This window comes from Leuciscus leuciscus (genome assembly GCF_965113295.1).
Source record: "Leuciscus leuciscus genome assembly, chromosome: 3".
Classification (NCBI taxonomy): Eukaryota; Metazoa; Chordata; class Actinopteri; order Cypriniformes; family Leuciscidae; genus Leuciscus; species Leuciscus leuciscus.
The window spans coordinates 59,112,600-59,132,952 of record NC_138727.1 but is presented as its reverse complement, the minus strand read 5'-3'; the positions used below and the strand labels follow the sequence as shown (position 1 = coordinate 59,132,952).

At 37.4% G+C, this 20,353-nt stretch overlaps 2 protein-coding genes across 3 annotated transcripts in view; both read right to left on the bottom strand.

Annotated features, from left to right (window-relative positions):
* The window catches only part of LOC309493657 (uncharacterized protein), a 117,630-nt gene that overhangs the window by 87,650 nt on the left and 9,627 nt on the right, over positions 1 to 20,353 (bottom strand). The gene's annotated exons all lie outside the window — the stretch shown is intronic.
* Positions 1,005 to 19,863, bottom strand: LOC309493772 (uncharacterized protein). 2 transcript variants are annotated; one of them, XM_082163012.1, is made up of 5 exons: positions 17,902 to 19,863; positions 17,500 to 17,817; positions 2,282 to 2,689; positions 1,988 to 2,040; positions 1,005 to 1,909 (listed from the first exon to the last, which is right to left on the bottom strand). In XM_082163012.1, exons 1-5 carry the CDS (start codon positions 17,939 to 17,941, stop codon positions 1,754 to 1,756), a joined length of 975 nt encoding a protein of 324 aa, XP_082019138.1. In that variant the 5' UTR covers positions 17,942 to 19,863; the 3' UTR covers positions 1,005 to 1,753. The 2 variants fall into 2 exon arrangements, with proteins under 2 accessions (XP_082019138.1, XP_082019137.1); XM_082163011.1 differs by having other exon boundaries at positions 1,005 to 2,040.

Here is a 20,353-nt window from a genome sequence, read left to right as displayed (position 1 = left end):
CTGAGTTCTAATCCGCACTCATATCGTTTTTTTTTTTTTTTTTTCTCATCAAAACCGATTATGTTTTTTAGTGGTTGTATATCAGGCAGGGACACTTTTTGTGCTTTTTGTTTTCTAATTGTACCGGAGCGAATAGAGAGTCTCTCCACAACGGATTGAAACGCGCGTCTGAGTGAAGGCTGTGCGCGAGCCAGAAACAAACATAATATCCGCGCCACTGATCGCTCGGCAACGAGCACTTTGATCAGTTGATTTAAAAAAACAACACATTTCAGCGCTAGATCGACTCTTATTTAAAAAACGAATGAAATGAATGCTCTGCTGGTTAACTGGAGATGTTTTGTTTGTTTGTATTGGTACATTCGTGCCGCGAGATGTTTCAAAAGTGGTGGGGACATGTCCTACCCGCAAATTACGCCTATGCGTATGCATGTCCAGGGGCGTCGCTATAGTAGTGCAAAAGATCCGGGGCTTTAGCCCTGCATGGCTAAAATCTTTCTTTTTTTTTTTTTTTTACTTTGAAACTGCAATTAGAAGAAAAAAACCCCCCACAATCTCAGTGTTTGTATATTTTCATATTCACAGAGTTGTCAAATTATGTACAGAATTATTATATTGTGCCTGACCTTTGCACTTTTAACTTTCTGTGTTTACATTGTTCAGTTCCAAATCTGTGTTTTTAGTAATTGTGGTGGTATTTGGTATTTATAATTTTAACCTTTATATTATTTATTTCTTTTCATGTTTGGTGAGGCTTAGGGCACCCAAATGGCTAGCGCCGGCCCTGGTGGTTAGACTTCAGATGGATGCACATGAACACTGAGGATTGTAAAGAGGATTTTGGTGAGTAAAATCCAACATTAAGACATTTTTGAGCCAAAAAGTTATAGTGACCCTTAATATTTAAAGGACGTTTGAAGAATGATGTTCAAAGAATGTTTTCTACTAACATTATGAGAACATTCATCAAATACTAATGACAATACTTGACGATTTCATGAACATTGATTTGAAAGCTTTTAATTTTAAAGCTTGCATAAACTTTACATACATTTAAGAGAAAAGTTAGGAAAAATAACGATGGGACAGGCTATAAAACTTCCCCCGCAAACACAACCTTATTCATCTGAAGTTCGTTGTCATTCTGATGTTTAAAGGATGCTTCAAGAAGTTGTTCTAAGAACGTTTTCTCCCAACATCATGAAAACATTTGTAAAACCTTCTTCCAACAATATATTAATAATGTTTTTGTATGAACCATTTGAGAACATTATTGAAGACAAGATAACATTGAACACACACTCTAGAAGATGTTACTAGAAGAACGTTTGTTCATAATTTTGAGAAATCCTTGCCAGAACGCTATACAAAGTAATGAGAACGTTAGTTTGTGCTTTTATTACTCTTTTGAAAGATGATTGAAATAATGTTTCAGGAACATCACACTAACCTTTAAATAACATTCTAGTAACATTAAGGAAACTGGACATTTTTATGTTCTTGGAATGTTAGAAATCAACGTTCCTATAATGTTGAATTTTTAATCAAAATTAAGTTGAAAGAACGTTTGAGGAGCATTATACCTTTTAAAACACGTTCCTCTAACGTCAAGAAAACTGGACATTTTTTCACGTTCCCAGAACCAACACTGAATATTTGGAGAACGTTCTTATAACAAAAGTCTGTTAGCTGGGTATACACCACTGAAAACATAGTTGTGTTTATGATATTGCATTTCTGTCTACAGATCCTCCTAAATATTACACAATGCACCTTTAAAACTGAAAACTGTTAAAACTGTATCATAAACCGTACTAGAAGAATCAGAGGGTATTATGGGTAACTGGGTGGTTGTGCAGTCAATGTGAAGTCTGCTGTCTTTAATCTCCTCATACACCGGTTGAGGAACCTGAGAACAGAAAGACAAATTATTTACAGCTTTTGATGAAGGTCGTTCATTCAAACACTTTCTTATGACTTTACACACCGCTTCACTGTTTTCTGTTCCAGGTTCAGATATTTTAGAGGCTGAATCAGGGGCTGTAAAACAAATATAGTACATTAAATATAGTCATAAATGACAATAATAATTCACATTGATTCTAAATATATCAGACTTGCATTGACTAGTTGTGACCAGCAGGGGGAAGCAACATCTTTCTATTCACTCATTCCACAGACAACAATGTAATCGACTGGCAAACAACTATAAACATTATTCTGACAAATAAATGACTATGATAAACTTCTAAACTTGTGAAAACATTGTTGCCTGGTTTACCTCGAGTCTGATGCTTCTTGTAGAGAGTCACTATACATAACATGAATCCAATGATGAGCAGAAGCAGAATCACTGTCACGCTGATGATCAGAGACAAAGATGATGAAGATGATGATGAAGATGGTGAAGATGACGATGATGAAGATGATGATGACGATGATGATGATGAAGATGATGATGAAGATGATGATGACGATGATGAAGATGACGATGATGATGATGATGAAGATGACGATGATGAAGATGATGATGAAGATGACGAAGATGATGATGATGAAGATGATGATGACGATGATGATGATGATGATGAAGATGATGATGATGAAGATGATGATGATGAAGATGATGATAATAATTTAAATGATAATGCTTTGGATGATTTAGATGATGATGATGATGTGTTTTGCTCTAAAAATAGAGACTCTTTGTAACAAACAGTATGTACATTCTCAAGCTCTAAAAACTCCAGGAACCCCATTCATTTTCCTTTTTATAAATGGAAAATCTTGATAAACTTTGATTTTTGTAAACCTCAAGCTTATTGAGAGCTACATGAGGCAAACATCCCAGCTAGCAGGGAACGTTCTCAGATCGTTGGCTAACATTCCCTACAAGTTTGGTTAATGTTTTAAAGAAAACATTTGAATGTAATGTTCAAAGAATGTTTTGAGGATGCTTTCTCATTCCAAATAATGTTTCTACAAGGTAAAATGTAAACTAAGATATAACGTTTTAACTGTAAACATAAACATGAACGATGGGAGCCGAGTCGCGGCTGGAGGGGAGCCGTTCTTTCTGTCTTTATTTTTTTCCTATAGATGCGTGTTTCACACAGATGCGCACAAATTAGCTCCTCCGCGACAGAACAGTTATAGGGGGAGGGGCGCACCCAGTAGTAATAGTAGTAATAGTGGACTGTATTTCCATTTTATTAGACATTTTATTAGACATTTCCATTTTATTCATTCTAATTTTAGTATATATTTAAAACTTTAAATATTTTTTGTTTTCTATCAAAATGTTCTTGTGTGATAACAATGTTCTTGTGTGGAAGTGTTTGTAGTAAAAGCTGTTTTACACAGAAATTCATTGCAGCCGGCTTTGTTTTTGATGTTTATTTGTGAGTAGGTATTGTATGAATAACATAAGTAAACGTAGCTTTACACATACACACACTAGGGCTGGGCGATTTAAATCGCGATATTGTTATGCGCATCTCGTCAGTAAAGCCGGTTCCTTGATTAGTAGTAAATCACCATCACCTGCTTTCAGATGAAGCGGCATTTAGGGCTGAGGAGATAATTAAGTGATTAATTTAGTGATGATTGAGCATTATTGAAGACACCTGATGTTAAAGGGTTAGTTCACCCAAAAATGAAAATTCTGTCAGTAATTACTCACCCTCATGTTGTTCCAATCATGTAAGACTTTCGTTCATTTTCGGATCACAAATTAAGATATTTTTGATTAAATCTGAGAGCTATCTCACTCCTCCATAGGCTTCCAGAGGGACCGAAACTCGCCGGCCCAGAAAGTCAGTGAAGAAAATGTTGAAATAGTCCAAGTGACTACAGTGGCTCTACATTAAGTTTATCATGCGACGACAATACTTTTTGTGCGAAAAAACAACAAAAATAACGACTTTATTCAACTATTAGTGTTCTTCAATGTGGGCCTCTGACGAGAGTTCACGGGAGCGCCACGACGCATGCGCGAGAACTGAGATTACGGCGTTCTTCTTCTACTACTACTTGTTACTGGCTGCTCACTCCTTAGGAGTATTATCGCCATCTACTGTACAAGATGACGTCCCGACATTGCCGGGAGCGCAAAACGGTCTGTTTACAAGCAGCTGAAGACGCGCGCTGTATGTAAAACTGTATTCGTAAATATGTCCGCAGATTTCGATGTAGATGAAGATTTGATTTTTTTTTAACCAACCATACTTATTCGAACCAGAATACACAGACATTGAACTACAAGAGATGGAAGATGCTGCAACACAACCGCAGTCTGCTTCTGAAAGACAGAGAGCATTGGATAGCTGATGGTGTAAATGTAATCAGTGCCAAGCGATGCCTACTGAGGCCATCCTTAAAAATATTCTGTTTGTGCCTACATTTTTTTTTATTTTTTTTTTTTTAAATCTAAACAACTTTTAAGAAATACTTTAGATTATATTGAACATTCTGGATCTCATTTTTTAGAATCACAGTGATGCTGTAATCAACAATATAAATCTAAGTCAGCAATTAGACCAGGGTTCACCAATCTCGGTCCTGGAGGGCCGCTGTCCTGCAGAGTTTAGCTCCAACCCCAATTAAACACACCTGACCAGCTAATCAAGGTCTCACTAGGCACACTAGAAACTTTCAAACAGGTGTGTTGGAGCTGGTTGGAGCTAAACTCTGCAGGGACAGCAGCCCTCCAGGACCGAGATTGGCAAACCCTGGATTAGACTCTAAATGAGTTTTGTGATTCAGGTCAAGTAATGATTATGTCAAAACATAACCATCAACATCTGATCACTTTTCCTCTTTGTTCATCTGGCAGTTATAATGTGTAAGGTTGTCCTTACAACAGCCAAACAAAATCTTAAGTAATAACTGTAAGGGTCAAGAGCCCAACTAAAGCAAACACTGTTCTCCATAATGGTGTCTTAAAAATAGTGATTTTCTCCTTCAGTGATTCTGCTTGTTAACATCAGGTGTCTTCAATAATGCTCAATCATCACTTAATTCATCACTTAATTATCTCATTAAATTTTTATCACTGGAGTTTTTGCTTTGTACGTTTTAGGAGAACATTCTGGGAACCAAAATAAAACTACCCGCAGAAAACATTATTAGAACTTCATGGTAATGTTCTCAGAACGTTTTTAGAACAAAACCTTTCTAGCTGGGATCCCGCCTATGATCATACTACACCTTCAGCTATAAATATCATACACTACTACAGGGATTATATAAATATTTACAAACAGTATGTCTCTAAAACAGACACTCAAAACACGCTTTTCCATTTCTTTAAGACACTTTAGCTCATTGTTCTTGTTTAGGGGAAAAGTTTAGCCATGCAGGGGTGCCCATCTAAACCTGGGCAGGTGTTGTATCCAGATAGCAACCAACCATCGAAAAATGATTAAATCAATTATGTGTCAACATTAACCACACTGAATCAACATCACTTCTGCACCTGCAAATGTTGAAAAAATATAATAATTTAATCAATGTTATGATGTTGGTCCAACATCATGCTTGCACTCTCTGAAAATGAAAAACAACTACAACTGACTTAAAGCACACAGCTTCAAATCAACTGAAGACATTAAATCTGTGAAGATCTCAGCAGAGGAGGATTAAACAACTCCACAAACAGCATTACCAGCTTCACTTATTACTAACCAGATTGACTTTATTTCTGGCAGACGTCTACAGAAGTTCTTATTGAGAATTAAAAGATGTTGATGTTTTATTGAAAATATTCGGTCACCGTTATGGTGATCAGTGTTTGCTTTAGTTGGGTAGTTTGACTCTTGCCATTTTAAGTGAGTTTGTGGTCTTTGTAACAAGCCAGAAATAAAGATGATCTGGTGATATAGTTTTTTTTTTATATATCATTAAAAGTAAAATTATTTACCAATCTTATCCCTGCAAATATCATGTTAAACCAAAATCACAGTGGCTACATTTACATGCAACCAAATACAAGCGCATGTCAAAAGATCTATTGTGATTTGAAGCTTGTGACAACCCGATCACTTGTTAAGCGTTCATGTAAACACTAAATTCAGATTCATCAATCTGAAAGAATTGCACTGAATCTGAAGTGGTTTCACACTCTGAGTCGTAACAGGAAGGTTTAAGAACATCAAGAGCGTTGGATGAAGTGGCCGTGGACCTACAGTACAGTCAAGTGAAAGCAAATCTGCAAATGCATCATATTGTTTGCCAGCGATGAAGATCTATATTAGTTGATATAATCAATTAGATTATTAGCCTACGCCACGATACCACTACTACAAATTATTATTATTCTTTATTTCAGACTAATGGGTCCATATCAAAAGAGAAAAAAGAAAAATACATACAAACATTAATTTTAACAAACAACAGACAAATAAAAAAAAAAACATTCAAGCTTTCATTCCAATGCTCCCAGAAACAGGAAAAATACCTTGTATCACTTAATGTAATATTATTTAAGATCATTATAATACTATTTTTTGAATCACTCAACCGACATATGAAATTATACATACACTTCCTTAAGACAACATGGAAAGTGGGTACATTATTAGATGTCAGAAATGTTAAATTCTTATCAGATATGGGGTAGGGTGACCAAACGTCCTGTTTTCCCAGGACATGTCCTGTTTTCACGTCCTGTCCTGGCCGTCCTGTCTGTTTTTTATAAAGTGATGAAAATGTCCTGGTTTTCATTGGGCCATTAAGCGTGTACTTTAAATACATGCTTGCCTTTGCACACAAAACATATGAAACCGGCTTCGCCCCGTCTTGTTATAATCAGCGCGTTCCTCAATCCGCAGCGGCAAACAGAGAGCACGTCAGAATACAGAGGCCTGTGTGTGTTGTGTGTGTGTGTGTGTTCATCTCAGCCTCATTGGTCTGTCACACTGCTCGTCAATGTCAGAATATTTGAAATGACCAATCAAATCAAAGTAGGCGGACTTTACGTTCACAGGCACAGAATTTAAGTGACACCAGGACTCGACGGTCGACGCTTCAGTTTACGGTCAAGTGCGAGATAAGATGTAAGTAGCTAACAGCAAAAAAACAAAAAAAAAGCCCAAATGTAAATTCACAGATAATTTACAGAGAAAATTCCCGTTTTTTTCGTTTCGGTCGGGATCCATGTAAAGCAGAATGCATGAACTGCAAAGCTGGAACGTACGTGTCAGTGTCAAATAAAGGTGCTAGCGAAGTAGAAGCCCACATAAAGAAAGTATAGGCTACAAGAGAACATCAGGAGGATTAAAATTGTTTTTTTACTGAAATAGTGTAGTAGATTTTTTTTTGGTAGTAGTAGTAGTAGATTTTTAACCTGCTATGGCCATGAAAAGAAATAGTGTCATGTAAAAGGCGTTGAAAGCTAAACTTTTTTTTAATAGAAGGCTATTCTATTGTTGCGGGCCAAACATTGAATGGAAAGGATGTATTACTTTATGTATTAAAGTACAATAACATATTTGCAAGGTTGTGAATGCATTTGTCAAGTATTTTTTGATGCATTAACCCCAACCATGCACCCACCTCTTAACCACGCCTCCCAAACCACGCCCCCGTCCTGTTTTCTGAAAACTAAAATATGGTCACCCTAGATATGGGGAAACCCCTCTTTCTTGCAATTTTAGAAATAACTTAGTATGATTAATTCGATCAAATGCCTTAGATGCATCTAAAAAATAGACGAAGACTGTGGAATTATGTACATTATACTTACTAGCTACTTCTTTTAATGAATATATGCATAGATCCGTGCCATGCTTACTTTTGAAGCCAAATTGATTATCCGTAGTTATAAAATATTCTTGAGCTTATATAAAGCTTATATATATACTTATATAAAGCTTATATATATACTTATATAAAGTATGACATTACCAGGTTATTGGACATATACCTAAATGTATACATTAAATAAGCCATTGTTCACAGTTGAAATGAACACCCGCCATCCTGTGGTAATTTGTGTGTATTGTGCATTGGCGTGGGAACTCATCTTGAAAATGAATGCCTTTGCTGGCCTTAGACACAGTTAACCAGTTTAAACATGCTTGCAGAAATATACATTTGATTACATGTTTTGGAGAACAGACAGAAGAAGATCTATCAATGTGCATTTAATAGTTGTTTGTGTTCAGATGTTCAGGAGCGCGAGCACGTGTGAAGAGTTTTAACTCTTTCTGCTCTGTGTCAGTTGTATTACTATATACAAACAAGCGGCAACGTCCCCGTCTCTCTCTTGAAACCAACACGGAAGTGAGTTAAACTGCAATTCATTGACTGGCCGTTTGAGGCTGGTGTCAAAAGTGAGTCAAATCTGTATCTCCCCCATGTTAAAATTACCAACTTTACAGCAGAAAAAAAAAACATGTTTACAGCCTGGTTCTCTCTGTGGCTTTGGTCTATACAGCTAATTTTGCCCTTCATAACAACTGTGAGGGGGGTGAATTTTTTTATAACTCATCCGTTTAGTTGATTAATATTTAAAGTTCTGCATAATTAAGGGTGTGGCCACTTGAGTGACAGGTGGATTGCCGCTGATGTCAATGCTAGCTGTTTGTCTGCTGTTAGCCGCGTCACTTAACCTCAGCAAATGTTAGCTGCTAACTTGCCATTTCTGCAGTGTTTGTGCTTTTTTCTGGATTATTTCATACAATTTAATACACCCATTACTTCGCCCACGGCTTTGGATTCCGTCGTTGTCGTCGAGTATCGTTCGAGAGAACAACCAGCGCTGTATTTCAGTTGTTTTCCTCTGTGAACATGCACTAATGGATGTCTGACAATTTCGTTGCTTTTTGGAGTTTTCAGATTTAAAACATCAATAAAGGCTCGTTCGTTCTGCTCTCACGGAACAGATAGATTATAATATGCTTATGTACCGTCAGATGAAATCCTGCAGGTGTCGGCGCTTTCTCCGTCCATGCAATAAATGCACATCCTTGAATGAGCGCGGATTTTCTAGCACATTTACTTGAACTTCATAGGCAATATATCTATGGTTTAACCCACTTGAGAGGCGGCCAAAATCAGAATTTAAAATGGACTGAATAAGCTCTCTACGAACTTGACGAGCGATGCCGCGCGTACGGACCATAGACTATTAAAAATAGAGTGACTGACATGTATGCTCATAAATCACTGTCACACACACACTCTCAGAGTAATATTAAGTTACTGCATAATACATTTTCAGCAGAATAGTACAGAATCACGATACACAGTCTCACTTGTAGCCATGTCTTTTAACTATTATAATATTTCCAATGGCAAAAATAGGAACTTTTAATTGGCTTTACATCATCAACTGTCACTTTAGCGCGAGGCCCTGTGCAGTTGCAGACTTGGTACTGTCAGTAGCATTAACGTTATAGATCACGTCGAGCTAGATGTGCGTAATTTCAGATAGTCAGGCTCCTCAGCTCCACCAACGCCCCTCCTCTTTGCCCATTTTCTGTTATCCGGGAGTGACGCAAGGCCAAGATGGCGACGGCCGGCTCCGCCCACTTTAGGCTTCAAAAATGCTCTTCAGAAACCTACGGGTGACGTCACGGACACTACGTCCATATTTTTTTACAGTCTATGTATACAAACCAAAGGACAGACAATGATTTCGGGCTACAGATGCCAGAAATAATGCTAGTCTCTTCTGTTTTTGTGGTAAAGATAGCCTAATTATGATAATAATAGTCATTTAAATAAAATAAAATAAATAGATAATCTATCCACCTCTGTCTGAGAGTGCAAGCATGATGTTGAACCAAATTTGTTCAATATTAAAGCTGCCGTCGGCAAAAAAATGTTGATCATATTCAGTGAAATCGACACTATAATCCGACAGAACAACATAAATAAGTTGGTTTTAGAAAAAAACCCGAGCTTCTAACTCCACTTGGAGCGTGTTATTTGTTTTGCAAAAATCCACCGCTCCCGTATCATCGGTGTGAGATCTGACTGTCAATCATAGGTCGTGCACACACCACAGATCCCGCTCCCCCCTCGCGCACGTTACAATCACATGCACACGCCTGAAGTTTGCCTGAAGATTGTACGAAGCGTGATGGCGGAGAGAAAATCTACTATCAAGCTTCCAATTCCTCGGTTATTGCTATCTATGGATAGATTAGCCAGGGCAGCCTACCTCCGAGTCCATGGTGTTGATAGATGCTGAAGAGACGTACACGTTCACAGAAAATCAGGTACACACGCACAGTGACGCACTGACGAGCACGACCTCAATGGGAGGGTGCTCGCTGGTAGTGGGGGAGGGGCATGAGAGTTGTAAACATTCAAAATTTTGGCTAAGTCGACCCAATCTGCCAGACTTGCCGACTGCAGCTTTAACCCCCTGAGGTCGACTATTGCGCCGGCGTGATCTGCTCGCTTTTTTTTCTTATCAGTGCAAAAGAGACTCAAAATACTCTGTTGATTTTGATCTTATACATGTTGATTTTAAGTGTTATACATCATTCGATCCTGTTAAGTGTGTATTATTTTTGTGTATACTAACAATAAAAACTAAGTGTTGTGCTGTTTGCCAAATAAAGAAAAATAAACATGATGCGAGTTCTGCTTTCTCTGTCAGTGAAGTCCATTTTGAAATGCGTCCGAAAATGAACAATAACTCAGCGAATACTCAGTCAAACAGGCATACAGACACACAGGCATGAAGCTTGAATTCTCTTCTTTTAAATAAAAAAATATAAAAAAATATATATATATAAAAAAAGTTCTCAGTTTATGTAATCTGTATGAAAAGAGAGAGATGTCAGTCGTTCTCATTTAATCTCATTAAGTGTTAATGTGTCCCCACCCACGGCACGCACGCGCTATTCAAACGCAAATGATCACACATCAGCTGGATAAAACACAAGTTTATTTTACGTGCACTACGTCATCTTGCTTCGCTGTGAGGAACAATACTATTGTAATAATAATCATGGGAAATATACCTCAGAAGTGCGGTTTAGTGTCATTTCGAGAACTAGAAATGTTTAGCCTAACTTGGATATTATACAATTTGCATGCATTCAAAATAAGTCCTCACACTCTTTACTTGTGGTACTCTCAGTGACACACCTGAATGAATGCCTCTCATTATGCAGCTCATTATGCAGATCTTTGTCTTCTCAGGTGTGAATCACTTCATTATGCATGATCCTTCACGCCCCTGCAAATATTGCCTTTCCAAACAAAAAAAGTGTCTTTCAAAGTTGTATTGTTTTATGTGAATGATAAGGCAGGATGATTTTCACATCATTTTGAAGAAAAAACTCTAGGCAACAACATCCATTAGTCAAAAGTCTTGTGGACACATATTAAGTATGTGTTTTGTGGCCTTATTTCAGAAACTTTAATTTTTAGTTTTTTCAATAACCATGCATAAACATTATTCTCTCAAAAATACAAACATGTACATACATGTTACTCACATGTTTACACAGCAAAATCCCCAGTGTTAAATGACCACTCCTCAGTGTACATATGTGTCCACACTACAGGGTGTTAAAATGAACACTGAAGCAGTGTTGAAGTTAATGAGATAATTAAGTGATTAATTAAGTGATGAATTGCCATTAGTGGTGACACCTGATGTTAATAAGCAGAATCATTGACGGAAAGAGAAACAAGAAGAACGGAAAAAAAGAGAAACACAAGAACTACTGACTTTGAGTCAGTACACATTGTTGCATGTATTATTACTAGTTTGACTTTATTTCTGTCATACATCGACAAAAGTTATTGAGATTCAACAGAAGTTTAGACGGTAATATTTTGTGGAATTTTTCGTTTCAAGTCACCATTAAAGTGGTCATTGTTTTTTTTTTTTGGGCTCTTGACCCTTTCCTTTTTAACATTAACGTCTCTGGCTGCTCCGACTCTGTGTTTATAAAGCATATGTGTTGTGGCAAGAAAAAGTATGACCTGGGCTGTGTTTCCTGAAAGCATCATCAGCCTATTTTAATCATGTAAACCATCTGTTGCAGTTGGTCTGCGATCAAGTTAGGCTTAAGATGCTTTTGAGAAATGCAGCCCTGGTTATGTGTCGATGATGAAATTACTAGTGTCCTGATTCACTAATCTCACCCAGCATTATAAAATTATTGTGCTAATGCTTTATTTCACTACAGTAGTTAATTTCAGCAATGTTTTAATGATCTGAAAGTATACAAATTACATAAATCACAGACATCAAGAATCTACATATGAATCTCAACAATGGTGACAATCACAGAACTGCTTCATGTTGCAATGCATGATGGGAGCCACCAATCAGAACGCATCAATGGCTCACATCATGCATTGCAGCATGAATAAATTATGCAGCTGATTGCTTTTTTTTTCTGTTTGCTTTTATTTTGCTATTGTTTTGTTATGAGTTTAGTTTTGTGATGTTCAGAGTTGATCTGTTTGTCACTAGTTTGATTATTGTCACCATTGTTGAGACTCATATGCTGATTCTTGATGTCTGTGTCTTTAAACACAATAACTTCTGTGCAAAAAGTATTTTCAAAATTGTTCATATTGCTGTTGAATCACAAACTGTAGAATCTCAGGACTAGAATCAGCAATACTAAAGCAAGACATCAAGAATATAGTCAAAGATTTAGACTCTGAATTGCATCAGTGAATCAGGACACTACATGATGATAATGTCATCATCATCAAAACATATTGTGAGCAGGTCATGTTTTCTCTTACAATAACAAATGCGTTTTATAAATACAATGTTGGAACACTCAGAGAAAATCTAACATTAAAGAATGAAAAGGGCCAAGAGCCCAACTAAAGCAAACACCGATCACCACAATGGTGACGAAAAAAAAATGGTGAAGCGAAAAATTTCATAAAACATTACCGTCTACTCTAAACTTCTGTTGAATCTCAAGAACTTTTGTCGATGTATGACAGAAATAAAGTCAAACTGGTAATAATAAGTGCAACAATGTGTAATGACTCGAAGTCAGTTGTAGTTCTTGTGTTTCTCTTTTTTCTGTTATTGTTTTTTCTCTTTCCGTCAATGATTCTGCTTATTAACATCAGGGGCCTGTACCATGAAGCCGGTTTAGGTGGCTAGCCAGCTATGTTTCAGTTTAGTTTCCGCCAACCCTGGGTTTTAGGTACTATGAAAGTAGCTTGGCTTGAATCGGTGTTCGTTGCCATGGTATCTTACGCTGCACGGCTAACCTGCTCCGGGGCAGGTTATGTTCTGGATTCAAGATCTCAGACTGAAGTTTGACCAATCAGCTGAGAGCAAAGAAACATATAGGTGACGTAACTTATTCCCAGTGTCTGTTGCAATGACTTCACCTTTTCTTCCAAATCCTGTGACATCTCAGCGCAAATTGTTTGACGAGCACTTCGTAGAGAAAGAGTTTTTAGCCAGACAAAATCCCCTTGCCTTTCCTGATAGTTACTTGTATGAAAGATACAGATTTTCCGCGGAAGGAATGTCTTATCTTTGCGAACTTCTTGAGCCGCACATAAAGAATTTAACACGTCGAATTCATGCACTTACTGTACCGCAAATATTGCGTTGCGTTTTTTTTTTGTTGCAAGTGGTACATTCCTGCACGGTGGGTGACGCACAGAAGCTATAGGGGAAAACACGGTTTGTCGAACCATTCGTAAGGTGGTCCTCGCTCTGCAGGAGTACATGAATAGTTTCATTAATAGTGTTCCCCGGACATTTATCGGCCATGTCCATAAAAGAGGGCTTTTATAAAATTGCCGGTAAGATATATTGATAGGGTGACATCACATGAACACATTTTATTTTATTTTTTCAAAAAGCAAATTGCACAAATGTACTATACAATATAATACATGTTAAGAATTATTTTAAATCTTTATTATTATTCTGTTAATCTTATGATAGGATTCCCTAGCTTTCTTAGTAGTACAAATACGGTCTATATTTATGTAAAATTATGTAACGTTATATATGTGTAGCCTATGTGTAATATAGCCTATAGCCTATTTTTATAATATATAAAAAATGTGCATGTATCATTTTTTTATATATTATAAAAATAGGCTATAGGCTATATTACACATATAGGCTACACATGCATACATAATTTTACATAAATATAGAACGTATTTGTTTAACTTACACATTAACAATCAGCAATCTTTCTCCAACAGTCTTCTCTTGCTTTGGCAGCAGAGACCGTATTGTTTCGAGCTTGAAATACATATTTAAATTCAGCGTAATTCTGAATGATTATCTCTTGCTCCTCCGCGGAAAAATATATCGCTCTCGCTCTACCCGCGATTGGTTGTTCAGTGTCGACGTCACTCTTTTATGTGCACGCGCGTGTGGAGTAATCATAGCTTAAGGATCAAAGCCTGAGTTGACAGAGAAAGTTGATGAGCTGCATCATGGTACCAATAAAGCCTGATTGCATCGGTTTGGTTTTGTCAACTCAAAACTAATCCTGTAACCCCGAGTTTGTTCAGCTACCTTCATGGTACAGGCCCCTGGTGTCACCACTAATGGCCAATCATCACTTGATTAATCACTTAATTATCTCATTAACTTCAACACTGCTTCAGTGTTCATTTTAACACCCTGTAGTGTGGACACATTTGTACACTGAGGAGTGTTCATTTAACACTGGGGATTTTGCCGTGTATGGTAGCCCTGTTTGTGCTAAATAGAGTGTAATTACACCTTTGCCATTAATATGTTTATAAGCAACTGAAAAAAGCACGAATGTCAGGGCATGTCAGAACATCTCAAGGACCCCCAAATACCTTAGAAACCAGAGGGTTAACAACTGGTGCAAAAGTTTGTTGATTCAGTGTGGTTTACATTGACACATTAACACTGATTTAACATTGTTTTGATGATTGCTTGCTATCTGGTGTAGACATTTACTATGTGGATGACAGACATCCCAAGTCTCCCGGAAGTTCCGGGAGTCTCCCGCATATTGATGGCGGCTCCCTGATGCCCGCAAATCAGTTAAAATCTCCCGGAAGCAAGAGCGGCAGAGAGAGGGAGTGAGAGACCTTGCGTGTGTGTGCTAGTGTGCGTGTGTGCCTCGGGATTTTAGGGTTAGGGTTAGGGTTGGAGATTTATCGAACCGAATTCATCAGAACCCACCCCCCACCCCCCCCACCCCCCCACCCCCACCCCTCCCAACTTCATGTTGAAGTTAATGAGATAATTAAGTGATTAATTAAGTGATGATTGGCCATTAGTGGTGACACCTAATGTTAATAAGCAGAATCATTGACGGAAAGAGAAAAAACAATAACAGAAAAAAGAGAAACATAAGAACTACAACTGACTTCGAGTCATTACACATTGTTGCACTTATTATTACCAGTTTGACTTTATTTCTGTCATACATCTACAAAAGTTCTTGAGATTCAACAGAAGTTTAGACAGTAATGTTTTATGGAATTTTTCTTTTCAAGTCACCATTATGGTGGTCAGTGTTTGCTTTAGTTGGGCTCTTGACCCTTTTCATTGTGTTAATATTAATTTTTCTCTGACTGTTCCAACATTGTGTTTATAAAGCACATTTATTACTGCAAGAGAAAACATGCCCTGCTCACAATATGTTCTGATGATGACATTATCATCATGTAGTGACCTGATTCACTGATGTAATTCAGTCTAAATGTTTGACTATATGCTTGATGTCTCGTTTTAGTATTAGACTAGACGGATTTCAGAAAAATGGCCTTCTATAAGAAGTGAGGAGCATTTATGGGTACAAGTCGGGAACCGGCCTACTTAGCTCTGAGATTCTACAGCTTGAGATCCAACAGCAATATGAAAATTTTTGAAAATACTTTGTGCAAAGAAGTTGTTATGTTTAAACACACAGGCTCCCATCATGCACTGCAACATGAAGCATTTGTGTGATTGTCACCATTGTTGAGATTCATATGTAGATTTTTTATGTCTGTGTGTGATTTAAAAACTTTCAGATCATTAAAATATTGCTGGAAATATCTACTGTAGTAAAAAATGAATAAAGCATTTGGATAATCAGTTTATAATAATGGGTGCCATCATTGAATCAGGTCACTAGTAATTTCATCATCAAATCATAACCAGGGCTGCATTTCCAAAAGCATCTTAAAGGGGGGGTGAAATGCTATTTCATGCATACTGAGTTTTTTACACTGTTAAAGAGTTGGATTCCCATGCTAAACATGGACAAAGTTTCAAAAATTAAATTGTACGTTTGAAGGAGTATTTCTGTGCCAAAAATTGTCCTTCCGGTTTGTCACAAGTTTCGGAAAGTTTTTTTCGAGTATGGGTCTTCGTGACGTCAGCTGGGTCGGAATTTCCTTATATGGGTCCTAAGGGCACTTCTCCGGTAAGATTGCGGGCGCGCGCGCACTCGTAGACCAGAGCAAGAGAGCGAAAGCAGTTCGCCATCAAAGCGCTGTGCTCGGCTTTTGGGAAGCCAATGTCACCAAAGAAGTGTGTTTTTGGTTGCCAGGGCAAGACAACCCTGCACAGATTCCCAAAGACCCCGGCGTTAAGGCACCAGTGGATGGAGTTTGTTTTTCCTGAGCATAAACGGAGTTGTGTAGACTGTTTGTTCCCTGCATTTCGACGATGATTGTTTTATAAACAAAGCCCAGATCGACGGATTTGCAGATCGTCTAATGCTTAAGGATCGAGCAGTCACAATGATAAAGGTTCGGTGAGTAAAACTGCTTCAAATGTCTCTGTGTGTTGTTACTAGCTCGGCGCGTTAGCACAGCTTTAGCTCCGCCCACACGGCCCGCCTCCAGCCGCTCGTTTTTTTCCGGAAAGACTCGGTACAGCCTATCTTTCTTTTATATATATAATAAAATTTCACCCCCCCTTTAAGCCTAACTTGATCACAGACCAACTGCAACAAATGGTCTATGCGATCAAATTAGGCTTGCGATGCTTTCAGGAAACACAGCCAAAGTCATAGTTTCTCTTACCAAAACACATATTCTCTATAAACACAGAGTTGGAACAGCCAGATAAATACTAATGTTAAAAAGTAAAGGGTCAAGAGCCCAATTAAAGCAAACACTGACCACCATAATGGTGACATGAAACGAAAAATTCCATAAAACATTACCATCTAAACGTCTGTTAAATCTAAATAAGACTGTGTGTAAATGTATGACAGAAATAAAGTCAAACTGGTAAAATAATAAGTGCAATAATGAAGTCAGTAGTTCTTGTGTTTCTCTTTTCTGTTCTTGTTTCTCTTTCCTTCAGTGAGTCTGCTTGTTATCATCAGGTGTCACCACTAATGGCCAATCATCACTTAATTAATAACTTAATTATCTCATTAACTTCAACACTGCTTCAGTGTTAATTTTAACACTCTGTAGTGTTACACTGTACACTGAGGAGTGTTAATTTAACACTGGGGATTTTGCTGTGTAATTTCAGTCAGTGTTGAGTATTGTGATGTTGTGGAGATCATCATGAGTTTGAGGGTCTCAGTTACTCACCTGTTAAAACCTTCAGATTCACTTCAGTGTAGGGATCATTCATGTTACGTCTATCAACTCCACAGTAGTACGTCCCAGAATCCTCTTCACTCAGATTTCTGATGGTCACAGTGAAGACTGCTGAACTTGTGTTGTCATAAAGAGAGAATCTTCCAGAATGAACCCATTTATATTTCTCTTCAGTCCTGATTCTGTCTGTGCACTCTGACCACTGTCCTTTACAAAAATACTTAGCATTTTCTGTATATTCTTTATCATATGTGCATGTGATGTTGACTCCTCCTGAATATCCTGTCACATTCATGGAGCTCACGACACCTACAACACACCAGCATTAAAACACTTTCACTCACTTGATTATGAGGCGTCAAATTGCTTTCAAAAGTTTCCTTAGTTTCTTACCAGGAATCATCAGCAGAGTGAAAGTCCAGATGATCTTCATTCTTCTCTCTAAAGCCTTTCTTTTGTATCAGTTGACTCAGTTCTTCTGAAGCTCTCCGTGTGTTTCAGCGTTATATAGTGTTTTCGTCATGAATGTGATGAGATGCTGACTTCCTCTTCCTTTGACTTCTGCATGTGTCACAGGTACAACTGAAACAGATAAAGACAATGAGAGAGAGAGAGAGAGAGACAGAGAGAGAGAGAGAGAGAGAGAGAGAGAGAGAGAGAGAGAGAGAGAGAGAGAGAGAGAGAGAGAGAGTCATAGAGGACGAGCTGCATTTCCTCATGGATTGTAGCAAATATAAAAACATTAGAGACACTTATTTCACTCATAAAGTTCACAATTTACCTGAATTTCAGCAAGCGAGCCAAAAAGTAATTCTGTGCTATTTCACACAGTCATGCTAATAAAAGCTCATCTGAACTGAATTGAGAGAGATTGCAAAATAAATAAATAAATGCATCAACAAAATAAGAACGATCTAGACTGCATAACACAGAACTGTAGACATATAACATTTTGTGGATGAAGTTCCCAGCCAGCACAGCCATGTGGGGCCCAAATGGGTTTGCCCTGGGCTATCTAACTGGGACCCAGCCAATTTTGTCCTCAGTTTCCATGTTGGCCCCACATGGGTTTGCCCAGATGAAATGAACACTGCTTAGTGTGCACAGTACAGGCTGTTAAATGTAACACTGAATCAGTTTTGGCGTTAATGAGATAATTAAGTGATTGAATAATGATTGAGCATTATTGATGAACACCTGCTGTTAACAAGCAGAATCACTGAAGGAAAGAGAAACACAAGAACTACAACTGACTTCCAGCCACAGCCTTAAATTAAATCAGCTGAAGATAAAATACATTACATCTCTCAAGATCTGATTAAACAACTCCACAAACAGCTTTACCAGCTTCACTTATTACTAACCAGACTGACTTTATTTCTGTCAGACGTCTACAGAAGTTCTTATTGAGAATTAACAGAGGTAAAGATATTGATGATTTATTGAAAATAATAGTTTTATTTGATGTTACCATTATTGTGACCAGTGTTTGCTTTAGTTGGGCTCTTGACTTTTTAACATTACTTTTTTTCTAGCAGCTGTATCTGTTTGTTAATGACGAGAACAGCAAGAGAAAATGCAATCAGATGCTGTAAACTGTTTGATGATAAGAATATAATCATCATTTAGTGGTTTAACTCACTGATATTATGTGTGATTTTTATGCGGGTGACATGCTATTCATTTTGTTTTATTGTTCTGATTTTATAGCAAGTGATCTAACATAGTTTAATCAGAACGTCAAATGATAGATTATGAATCTCAACAATGGTGACATGCTTCATGCTGCGATGCATTCCGGGTGCATCATAAAAAAAAACGTATCCATGGCTCCCAGAATGCATTGCAGCATGAAGCATGTCACCATTGTTGAGATTCATATGCTGATTCTTGATGATTCTCTGTGTGCAATTTTTTTCTTTGGTTTGGTGTGCATTTTAGATTCCCAGTTACGCAGAATTAAGTACTATGCTGCACACAACTAAAAATCTTTAATGTGATTGATGATAAGAATATAATTGTCATATAATGGCTTAACTCTATGTTATTATGTGTGAGCTTTATGTAGGGTGATATGTTATTCATTTTGTATTATTGTGATTCTACAGTAAGAGATCCATCACGGTATAATCAGAACATCAAATTATTTTTAACCTCCTCAGTCCTAAAGTGCTAAACAGTCAAGAACCCAACTAAAGCAAACACTGGTCACAATAATGGTAACATCAAATAAAACTATTATTTTCAATAAATCATCAATATCTTTACCTCTGTTAATTCTCAATAAGAACTTCTGTAGACGTCTGACAGAAATAAAGTCAGTCTGGTTAGTAATAAGTGAAGCTGGTAATGCTGTTTGTGGAGTTGTTTAATCAGATTGTGAGAGATTTAATGTATTTTATCTTCAGTTGATTTCATCCAAGGCTGTGGCTGAAGTCAGTTGTAGTTCTTGTGTTTCTCTTTCCTTCAGTGATTCTGCTTGTTAACAGCAGGTGTTCATCACTAATGCTCAATCATTATTCAATCACTTAATTATCTCATTAACGCCAACACTGATTCAGTGTTACATTTAACAGCCTGTAGTGTGCACACTAAGCAGTGTTCATTTCATCTGGGCAAACCCATGTGGCAACATGGAAACTGAGGACAAAATTGGCTGGGTCCCAGTTAGATATCCCAGGGTAAACCCATTTGGGCCCCACATGGCTGAGCAAGTTTTTCACTTAGGACTGTAATCAATTGTTATAAGTTCCACTTTATTATTCTCCTGCTTTTGTATGAAAATAAATATTACAATAACATGAAGTAGTAAGCGAACACACTTCTCATAATTTCACTTTACTTC

Excerpts from the sequence above, each read along its gene's own strand:
- LOC309493772 (XM_082163011.1), bottom strand. The coding sequence starts at position 17,941 with ATGAAGATCATCTGGACTTTCACTCTGCTGATGATTCCTG. Across the intron at positions 2,690-17,499 it reads GAATCTGAAGGTTTTAACAG|AGCAAAACACATCATCATCA; the intron begins GTGAGTAACTGA and ends CTCTATTTTTAG. Across the intron at positions 2,041-2,281 it reads CAAGAAGCATCAGACTCGAG|CCCCTGATTCAGCCTCTAAA; the intron begins GTAAACCAGGCA and ends TTTGTTTTACAG.